Consider the following 11227-nt stretch of genomic DNA (forward strand, 5'->3'; position numbering starts at 1 on the left):
CTCCATATAACCTCTTCTCCAGGAAACCAGCTGCGAACGCTGGACGTGTCCAGTCACATGTGGTACGTTAATTACGGGCTACGCTCAATAACACCAAGGACGTATAGGTGACTCCAAGCAAGGGTCGTTCGAAAGTTCATGGAGGCAACGAGAACCGGCAACACTTTTCTGTACTCCCGCGGAACGGGAACGCTTCCAACAGCGATGCTATTTGATATTCATTGTCTCCAACGCCGAATGTTTAGATACTTTCGACCCGGATTGCGACAACAATTGACACTACATTCCTGTGCATTTCCCATATTCTTCCAAATCCAGAAACAGATAATTGTAGGCGACAGACCTATTTGACTCGATTTGATCGTCCCTGATCATCCAGCTGGTCAAGTTTCTATGGGAAGATGTTGCTGGGGGCCTGCTTCCAAGCAACAATGTGATAGATATTACCGTATTTCACCGCCTGCCGCCCGTCACCATATGACGCACGAAATTTTCAACCCCACGTAAATCTTTTTAATGCTACGCAACACCCTCACATGCAACTTTTTACGATAGAAACTGGTATCAAAGCGATCGACAGGATGCGTAGAAATACGATCATACTACGTTATCCTCTCTAAATCTCTCTGGAAGGCGAATTTCCCGACCTCGTCGGGTGGTGCGGCGGGGTACCTCCTCCACCGGGTCGCTCGATATTTGGACCTCGTCCCGTCGTTGCTGGTTATTTTCTGAAGGCATTTGTTCCTCTGGACTCTTCTCGACATGCTCAAGCTCGTTTTGGAGCTGTAAACTTGCCAGCTCTTCGAGATCAGAGTTTACCTCTTCCGGCTCTTCCTCACGTCTCGCCTTTGACCGTTGTTCCTTCCCCTTCGCTCGTTCATTTTCTCTCTCTTTTGCCTTACGGGATCTTTCAGCTCTCTTCTGTTCCTGCTCCCTCTTTTGTCCTCTTGCTGCCTCGCCTTCTCCTTATTCCGGGCTATTGCTCGCCCGAGCTTGCTCGGACTATTGAATTGGCCGTGGCTTCCTTCTGCATCCGAATCTCCAAAGTCCAGTGGTTTGCCTCGCTGCTTTTGCCGCCTTTGCCGCTCCAGGCTCTCCCTCAGGCCGCGATTTTCAAGCCTAAGGGTGGAAACTTCCACCGACATGTTGTGGATTCCACGAACAAGCTTTTTGACCCTTTTGTCTCCTGTGTCTTTCACGATTTGATACAGGAGCTCCCTCATTCCCCTCCAGTCCTCGGGATCGAAGTCGGATGAATCATTAGACGAGGCCAACGACTCGCTACGGGCTCGAAATCTCTCGATAACGCGGTCAGGATTGAAGGGATTCAGACCGCATGCTTCAAATCCTGAACGTATGTTTTCGGCCGTAACTGACGTTTTCCAGGCAGTGTAGAAGAGGTTGAGGAAATCCGTTTTCTTGATTGAGGTTAGTCCTTGGGATTTCTTCATGAAGTCCATTAGTTCATTGTTGTATGCCGAGGCCAATGGGCGAACCACGGAAACATCGAGCGGCTGTAACGTATGCGTTGAATGAGGCGGTAAGACAGCCACTAGAATCTTGTTTTGCAGACAAAAATCCATGAAGTTCATTGTCAGATGCGAACCGTGGCCATCGAGAATCAGGAGCCTATATGACGATCGTGCCTGCTTCTTAGTTTGCCGATCGAAGACCTCCACTAGCCATTTGCAGCCAATTTCATCGTTGGTCCAGCCTGTGGGTGATGCGGTGAGGAAAATCTTATGGACATTGGGGTCAAAATCCTCGACCCATGTGTCCATGATCTTCCCACTTGTCGACTGGTAAATAAGGCCTGGATCCAAGAGAGTTCCGTCGGCGCAAACGCACGCTATGACCGTCACCCATTCGCGGTTTCCATCCTGAATGATGTGCTTCAACTCCCCTTTCTCGTAGAGGCGTCTTGAGAAGATTCACTTTGTTTTTGTAAGCACACCAATGAGAAAACCTTTTTCGTCCACATTATACATAAGCCACGGTTTTATCTTGTATTCCTCCATCTTCCGCCCCATGGGATCGAAGTAATGTTCATACTTCTTTGCTGAATCGGCCTTATGTCTGGCTTGGTCCATTGCCATCGTCCACCGAGAAACGAGTTCAAGTTTTTGTCGTTCGACAAACCGATCAGGCCAGTTTTTCCCGATTTCTTTTTTGGCGATTTCAGCGGCGAAATTTCGAATCATGTCTTTTGTCGGCGGGAGACCTTCTTTACAAAGCTTTTCGATGTATTTTACCAGGTATTTCTCCTGGTCGGGGTCGAGATTTTGCATTCCATATTTCTCTTCCTTAGAGCCTTGAACACCGCGGTGACGTTTTGACAGGGTTGACCGGTTGCGTCAAATTTCCGCGCAATTTCAGTATAATTGATATTTTCGCTGGAATCCAGCGATTCCAAATAGGCCAGCGCTTCCTCAATTGGCGCCATGTTGAGGGTGTGATTGGCTATGGAAGTTGCAAGGGTAAACTACGAAATTTTATTTCAATTGTGCGTCACGTGGTTCCGGGCGTCAGGCGGTGAAATACGGTAGTACGTGTACGATATCTGTATCATTACAGCACGTGATCTGCTTCCATCTCGTCCCGGTTCTGTGTCCCTTCATTTCCTTTTAGCCCACTTTTCCTGTCATCTACCCTTCTTCGCCTCTTCTGTGCCGGTTTGCCGTCCTCCAGGCCTTTTTGCTGTCTCTCAGGCCGTTTAGACTTTTTTGTTCCTTGTTTTCTGCTGTGTCCGGTGTTTCGGCACTCTTCAGCTCGCTTGTACCGTCCTATTTAGGACGCTACTCTTTTTCTAGGAGAGCATTCTGTCCAGCTTGGCATGTGTATTTAGACCGATCTCCCATAGGTTTTGGAGGGTAGAGTTCTAGCTAGCAAGGTCTTGTGTTTGGTTTTCTCTCAGTCCAGGATAAGCCCATTTCTGTCCGATATGGGCTATTGGTAATGACAAGTTCCCCTGTACCTGTGCCGGAACTCGGTGCTATCGACTTGGTTTTCAAACACCACTCGTTAGCTACCTAGGTAGGTACCTAGGTAGGTACCTAGGTAGGTACCTAGGTAGGTACTAAATAATACAGTTAGATTCTGTCAGAGTATCAGGGCACATTGACTGCTTTCAATTGCCCCAGCTGGATTCACCCGAATTCTGGCTGTGCACTAGACTTACTCATACTTACCGAGTCTCGAAATCGTGGAGATCTTTGTTTTCTCCTGCCCGTTATCACGCGTGCCCACCTTGTGTTTAAGAAAGTTGCTGGACGCAACCGGGGAACACAATTGCTAACAGGGGCACGGACTCTCACGCGACCTTAGCTCGGATGCACGGGAAAGCAATGGAAGAGTGGATCAGTTGATGGGACATAATCCTTTGATGCGCCTATTTTCGTACGAGCTGGCGCATACACAGATGGCGGCCTAGTCTCTCCCTAACCTGCTTTTCAGTTGGGGATTAAATACGAGATATTGCAAGGCAGGTCAAGTCGGAGTCATCGTCAGCCAGCCGTAACCAATTAGACCTATCCTCCTCACTCCTCCCCTGCACGATGGCACTATTAAGAGACATTTTGGGCACCATCATCTTGACGGGATCAATTGTGCTTGTCGAATGAGAGTTACTGGCACGTGCGGTAATACAGGCAATGTTCGAAACCTACAAGACAATGGTGCTCGGTAATAAGAGGAGGGAAGACGACAGTAGTATAAAACAATTCAACATTGACGCAGAAAACATGCGGCTCGTAATACCCCCGGGGCCCTGCGGAGCTGGTTACAGTGCTACTATTGTGTGATTATAGACTTGCTAATGACAGTTTCGGATCATTCGGCTGACCATTTACGCAGCGAGACTGGGATCTCATTTTGCATGCTAGTTGATGCCTTGGTATACAGCTCCGTTCTAGAGGGCTAGGGTTAGGGTTCCATGCAAGAACTATGATTGGCTGAAAATTCTCCATACAAGAGGATACGTAACTGATAAAGGTAACTACCAGCAGCGGACACATGGAAAACTGGTGTTCATCGGATGTGCCTTACCAAACAGCAGTCAGTTCATGCATTAGCAGTACTATTGATTTAGTCCTTGCTAGGCCTAGTTGACTGCTTTCTGTTGTGTCAATAATTCATTCGTTGTCTGCACAACTTCTTATAAGTAGCGGCTTGTTCAGGTTTAACAACTGATAGCGAAAAGTGTTTCATTCTCTTGCTTCTAGCGTTCGCCACGACGCGTATGTCAATAGCAGATGTTTGATGCGCATGGGAGATGCAATGTCAACTGCTGCGTAAATTTACGCGACTTTGAATCAGTTACAAGGGGAGAATGACAGTTCACAAGGCGTATGATATTGTCGGATCACTGCCTCTGGAGCTCCTGCTTGAGGTTGTCGAGTATCTGGAACCAGCAGACATCGTCCGAAGTCAGAAGGTAGGAAATAGCTTATTCTCGATGTTCAATGGCCATTTAGAACATTGTTGTATTGACTGAGGTGTCCTAGGTCTCAAAGCGATGGTAATCCATTTTTTCGTCCGATTCAGTCATCATATCTGTTTTGCGCCCAGTACTGGAGTTCCTGGACATCGAGGATCCAGATGTTCCTACTGCTGACGCGATGAACTACTTCCGATGGCACCATGGCTTGCGGCATGGCGAGCCCGTTAAAAAGATCTTTCTTCCATGGCCAGAAACGTAGGGCATTCCTAGTGAAGTGTCGTACCGTTCACGACGACTGTGCTATTGCATGAAAGGTTCCTGCGAAGTTCAATTATTGGACTTAGAAACTGGAGAGGATTCGATCTGGACCCAAGAAGAGGCCGAGGATGGTTTCTGGGATCTCCTATTGTCAGAGCGATATGTTGGTATTGTCGATTTTGATCGGTGCGTGAGGCACGATACGTTTGGACTTCGAGGCAAGAGCATCATCTAATAATCTCGTTGCTAATGATGCGATAGTGTGGGATACACATACATCACGGCGATACACAAGAGAGTTTCCTTGTTCTATCAACCAGGTTTCTATCGAGAAAGACAAAGTGATCATCGTTAGCTTTTTGGATATGCCGCGTTACTACGTCTATATTTGGGATCTAAGCTCGAATGGTGTCAGAAAAATAAACGATTTCACAGATCTCTGGTTGTGGCACGTGAATGCGAATGATGACATTCTTGTGGCATTCGAAGTCAATAGATCCACCTGAAGTGCAGCGGACCAAGTGGACTTTGGCCGGAGAGCTGCTTCATAAAGAACAATTTTACCTGACTGAGTTGAGCGGCGATATGGATAGAACGATGCTCGAATCATCACAAACCGATCCAGCAGGTTGGAAGAATCACACCTATGGCCACAAGACAGTGAGAAGTATACCTATCTATGATGACGAAGTGGGAAATCTTTGTTTGGACCTGATATACGACTACGTCTTCGACGATTTGAGCGTCCGATGGAACATGTTGGCATCTCATCTTTTACCGGGGCCAGGCTGTCACGCCGCTCTCACACCTCACGTCGTCTACAGCTGGCTCTTCGATTTCAAAATGCTTGAAATAGTCGACGCCGAGAACGATACCGCAAGCACGGAGTGGTACCGAGTGCATGTTGGCGAGGTCAGTGTTCGCGAATGGTTTGGTTCTCCGGCTGCAAAATATCCCTTTCTACTCTTCGGCGACCGGGAAGTTTTGGTGTGGCCAATGAAGATGGCATCCAGCTCTGGTTCTTCAATCCCAACTTCACTCCGAATATTCCGGGTGCCGAGCTTGTCCTTCCAATGGAGGAGAGTGGATGAACTGGTGGGATATACCCTGTTGGGGTGCCCCCCGTCCGAATTGCTCCATAAGTCTAGTTCAATCTTGGGTGTTCACCTCCTATTGATAGTGAATAGGTAGAGGACAAGATCCAGGCAAGAGGAGCCATTACCAGCCGCGTCCAGCCAAGCTGTCAACCCACGACGTAATCCACGAAAATTGTTGACCTTCGACAATTGCTAAGCAAGGGAAACTCGATGGCCAAAGTTATTGGTGACACACGCAGGCAAATGGAATCAGCAGCGCTCCTCAACCCTGACGTTGTGGGAATGTCGATCGAATACTGATGCTTCCAGTAATCAACTGGCATCAGATGTTTCGCTGGCAGTCGTGGATGTTGACGCAGACATGAAGGTCATGCACGTGGACGTTCTCGCTTAGAACCTCCAAAATCCACTTACTACAGTAGATAGTGATAGCTGCCGACTTCTGGTCTCGTTGATTGATATCATATTCGATCATCCGACTGGTCATTTATGCGAGGTAGAGAATTATGTCTCCTGTTTCATGCCAGTTCATGATCAGGTTAAGAAATTTAGCTTGTCGGCAAGCCGGACCAAAAAGGAAACCTGCGTCAACCTGTGAGGTAGGTATCCTGTTCAATATTCTAGACGCGCCCTATGTCAATCGGTCCAGAACAAGTTGACTTCAGTGCTCTAAGTCATGTAAGAATATTGTTAGAGGAAGAACATTGAGTGGTCGACACGGCGGGGCTTCCCCGAGATCAAGAATAAGAATAGGTAGGACATGTGAAAGAATGGACAAAATCCCACCCTAATCCCCTCAATCTGCACTCTAATATACGAGGCAGAAATCATTCTTCAGTATAAATGGCTAAAATTGGTTGATTTAGATCTCTATACGCGCCAAACTCGACACATAGCCTGTGTTTTAGCCGCAGAACATCCACTCCTATCCTTGTAGTAAGTCCATTTTCGATTCTTCGTAGCAGCTAATACTCAATCGCATTAGTGAATTAATCAATTAGTCACGCAGTTCCTGCATATATAAGGACACGTTTTGGAAATTCATAGCAAGCGAATGCTCGATTCTCTTGGCCCTCCGTATTTTATTATGCGGAAAGCAAACCTCGGTCGAGTCGGAGCGATGCGATAATTGCAGTCCCAACTTCACACCACTTCAGATCCGTTTCAAGGAAAATGGAGAAACAAAGACGAAGAGCAAATTTGTTTCAAGAAACCTATGATATTGTCGGGTCTTTGCCCATTGAGCTCGTACTCGAAATCACCGAATACCTAAGGCCAGCAGATATTGCCCGAAATCTGAAAGTGCGTATTACCGGCTCCTTCACGTTAGTCTGTCATAGCAATCTATTGATCGGGGGAATTCTAGGTCTCGAAACGATGGCGACGGATATTCTCGTCCAGGGCTGTTCTCCACAAAACACTGGCGTTCCTGAACATGGAGAATGCAGAAGTATCTGCCTCCGAGGCGATAACCTATATAGAATGGCACTATCGTCTGCAAAAAGGCCGACCTGTGAAGAAGATGTTTCTCCCTTGGTCAGAATCAGCAAGAAGGCTTGATGACATTGCGTACCGGTCGCGACGGCTCTGCTATCGAGCTGAGTCTGGTGTCGGAGTTGAAACCTTGAATCTTGAGACGGGAGAGAAATCGATCTGGACAGTGGACGAAGAATTCGCAGACAAGCACTGGGGGCTGCTAATGTCCGATCAGTATATTGTTATCATCACGGGAAGGTATGCTATCAATGATACTTTCTTTCATATCGTCGACCGCATCTAACAGTTTCGACCACAGAAATCTAATCGTGCGGGATACAAAGGCTTCACAGCGACACGCAAGACAGATTCCGGTTTCCATGAGTGAGATTTTCATTGAAAAGGACAAGGTATTCATGGTGGACGAAGCATACGATCCATATATGCCAAGATCCATCTACATTTGGGATCTGAGCTCGGATCATTTCCAAAAAATAGCCATGTCCCCTGATTTGTGGTTGTGGCATTTGAACGCGGATGAGAACATTCTGGTGGCATTCGAGATCGACTGGGACGCCGATCCACCGAAGGTACAGCAGACCAAGTGGGAATTGACCGGAAGGCTGCTTGAAAAGAGGCATTTCCATCTACCTCTGTTGAGTGGCCGTGTAAGCAGAGAGATCCTATTTGAAAATGGAAGTCTTCTGCAATTTGGTTGGGATATTCTCCCCTTTGGCCACAAGACATTGAGGTATCTATCTTATTCTGATCCATACCGGGGACCTACCCAACTTGGCCTCCTGTACGACTTCTCCATTGACAAGTTCAGTGTCCGGTTGAATAGCCGCATTCCGATGATCTATAATTTTTTTCTAACCCCCGACATTGTCTATAGCTGGTCCAACTACCCTGGGAAGCTTGAAATCGTCAACGCCAAAAAAGACATTAGAGAACGGCGGTGGAACCAAGAGGGTATCAACAGCAGGTTGTGCTCCCTCAGGGCGGAAGCCCGAGATCCCCCAGCTCGACTCTTCTTCGGCGACAGTGAAGTCTTTGGCATGGCTAGTAAAGACGGCATCCGTCTCTGGTTCTTCAATCCCAGCTTCATTCCGGATATTCCAGATGCCGAGCCCTTTCCTTCAACTGGAGGAGGGTATATGAATTGGTGGCACAGAGCTCTTTGAAAGGCTTACTCCGCGTTCAATTTGGTCAACAAGAACTTGTCTAGCTTCTCACTATTTCCGACGGCGCTGAAGGGAGGAAAAAGATTTGGACAGGAAATTGCTAGCCCCTCCCAGCAAAGTTCCCAAGTCATGGCCGTATCTGCGACTATCCATCAACCGTCGATCGAGTCCCCAGCTTCAAAATGGAATCGCTTTGACGATTTTAACCAGACGGGATAATTTTTCTGTTTTAAATAAGTAGTCGCAGTTTCTATTCCATCCGAGATAAGTATTAAGTTTGGCCGATCTATTGAATGATTCCGGGACCAGACGCATCTCCAGCTTTGGTGGATAGATACACCCCAACCAAGTCAATTGGTGCAGGAACAAGCTGCGCAATCATGAACACATCAATGGAGTTGAACGATCGTATGCAAAACTGTTTCAGTTTTGGCACGTTTTCAGGAAAATTGGATGTCACCACCTTTATGTCAAGCATCACAAACAGCTTTACTCTGCATTTTTCGAGTCGAACGCTGTCCTTGTCACTCGGTATAGTTTTTCTTTGATCATCGCCATCGCCTAAATCGTTATTTAGCTGTTTTGGAAGTAAATATCCAATTGCGTTCAGAATGTGTATTGGCGACGTTCAACTTGCTCAGCCCTAAGGATTGGCCGTCAGTGATTTCGTTTCCAGTAGCTTCCATAGTGACAGAGAGCATAGATGCGATTCTGAGCGCAAACTTGATCAGAAAGAAGAGTATATGCTCATTCTGTTAGCACATGAATAGCTAAATACCAAATCTGTTGCTTTGGAAATGAAAATGGCTTCTTCCGCTACAGGATAATGTGTTTCAAGGTCGTGGAGTAACGTGGTGACATATTCTGATAACTGTGGCTAGACTGGCACAATTCTCCGGCTTGCATTCGACCGGTTCTTAGCCCCGCAGCTTCTGTACTGACGGACATGTTCGAAAATTCAGAACTAGTGAAACTGAAGTATTTAATCTTCGGGCTTCTCGCGTTCGCCAGGACGCATATGGCAAAAACAGATTCCCGATCCAGTCGGAAGACGCGACAATTGCGAGCCGAACTTCGCACATCTGTAGATCCGTCTAAGGGAGCGCGAGAATGATGGAACGCCGGGAGAACCCGGCTGATATCGTCGGCTCTTTGCCTTTCGAGCTCCTGCTCGAAGTCGTCGAATATCTAAAACCGGAAGACATTGTCCGGAGCCAGATGGTGTGTGTTGCTTTTTCTTCTGCATTCAATCGGCATGACGGCCTGATACGTCGCTCTACTGACCGGGGTCACCCTAGGTTTCAAAGAAATGGCAGTCCATTTTCTCGTCTGGCGAAATTATCATGGCTGTCTTGCGCCGGACACTGGAGTTCCTGAATATAGATGGTTCAGATGTATCTGCCGCTGAGGAAATGACCTATTTCCGATGGCAACACGGTTTGCTGTATGGAGAGCCCGTCAAAAAGTTGTTTCTCCCATGGCCAGTGACGCCGAGCATGCCTGAAACAATTTCGTACCGCTCGCGGCGACTGTGTTATCGGATGAAGAATGCTCGCGAAGTAGAGTTGCTGAATCTCGAGTCCGGAGAGAAATTGATTTGGACTGGAAGCGAAAGATTGGTGAATGATCACTGGGATCTGCGTGTGTCCGATCGTTATGCTGTTATTATTGCGGGGAGGTATGCGAACACAACACCTGCTTTGAGCTTATCGGCCGCATCCATCTCACAGTCTCATCGGCAGATATCTGATCGCGTGGGATACGCACACACCACGTCAATACGAAAGAGAGCTTCCTTCTTTGGACCATCATATTTCCATCGAGAATGACAAAGTGGTCATAGTCTCCTTTGACTCGATGCCACGTTATCCTGTCTACATCTGGGATTTGAGCTCGAATAGTTTTCGAAAAATAAACAGCTTCTTGGATCTGTACTTGTGGCACCTGGACGTGGATGAGGGCATTCTGGTGGCATTTGAGATCAACTGGGACACCTGTCCGCCAGAGGTGCAGCAAACCAAGTGGTCTTTGACTGGGCAGCTTCTCGACAAGAAGGGATTTCACCTATCCTTGTTGGGCCGCTATCCGGACAGAGAGTTACTCGAATCATCCAGGTTCAAACCATCAGATTGGATCAGTTACACACATTGCCACAGGACGATGAGAACTCTGGCCTATTATGAACCATACGAAGGATATGCTGAAATAGATCTCTTTTATGACTTCTCCATTGACAAGTTAAGTGTTCGATGGGACGCTATACTCCCGGCATGTTGCACCTCTGTTTTCTGCCGCTATTCTCTGCCCGCGCATTGCCTACATCTGCAACAGTTACCTCAGCCCGGTCCAGATTCATGACCTCGAGAACGGTACCATAAAAGAGCAGTGGTATCAAATGCATGCGGGAGAGGTCAATATTCGCAAATGGTTGTTACGCACCCCGTTCTCAGAGACGCCCCTGCCGCTCTTCGGCGACCATGAGGTCTTTGGCGTGGCCAATGAAGATGGCATCCAGCTTTGGTTTTTCAATCCCAACTTCACTCCCGACATTCCAGATGCCGAGTCTTTCCTCCCAATTGAGGAGAGTGGATGAATTGGCGGAATATTGCATTGTTGAAGTGCGCCGCTCCCGTGAAAGTTGCTTCATAAAACTCTAGTTCAAGCTCTCAATGTTCCCTTCCCATTGGTGAATAGCACCTATGGCCACAAGACACTGAGAAAATTGTCTTATGTTGACCCCTACAGAGGATATACCGGGCTTGATCTCGTGTACG

General features: G+C 47.4%; 3 protein-coding genes across 3 annotated transcripts; 2 read left to right on the forward strand and 1 right to left on the reverse strand.

Annotated features, from left to right (window-relative positions):
- Window positions 1-597: 597 nt before the first annotated feature.
- Window positions 598-2096, reverse strand: VTN49DRAFT_2718 (uncharacterized protein; the record flags this gene model as incomplete). The annotated part of the gene is made up of 3 exons (XM_069410474.1): window positions 598-846; window positions 903-1920; window positions 1987-2096. 3 exons carry the CDS (start codon window positions 2094-2096, stop codon window positions 598-600), a joined length of 1377 nt encoding a protein of 458 aa, XP_069269276.1.
- Window positions 2097-6966: 4870 nt separating this feature from the next.
- VTN49DRAFT_2719 (uncharacterized protein) lies at window positions 6967-8672 on the forward strand (the record flags this gene model as incomplete). Its single annotated transcript, XM_069410475.1, has 4 exons — window positions 6967-7118; window positions 7195-7527; window positions 7589-8422; window positions 8558-8672. 4 exons carry the CDS (start codon window positions 6967-6969, stop codon window positions 8670-8672), a joined length of 1434 nt encoding a protein of 477 aa, XP_069269277.1.
- Window positions 8673-9563: 891 nt separating this feature from the next.
- Window positions 9564-11046, forward strand: VTN49DRAFT_2720 (uncharacterized protein; the record flags this gene model as incomplete). Its single annotated transcript, XM_069410477.1, has 4 exons — window positions 9564-9674; window positions 9752-10131; window positions 10196-10590; window positions 10697-11046. The coding sequence occupies 4 exons, from the start codon at window positions 9564-9566 to the stop codon at window positions 11044-11046; spliced, it is 1236 nt and encodes a 411-aa protein (XP_069269278.1).
- Window positions 11047-11227: the final 181 nt, after the last annotated feature.

The sequence above is a fragment of the Thermomyces lanuginosus genome (assembly GCF_041956635.1).
Source record: "Thermomyces lanuginosus strain ATCC 200065 unplaced genomic scaffold VTN49scaffold_27, whole genome shotgun sequence".
Taxonomy (NCBI): Eukaryota; Fungi; Ascomycota; class Eurotiomycetes; order Eurotiales; family Trichocomaceae; genus Thermomyces; species Thermomyces lanuginosus.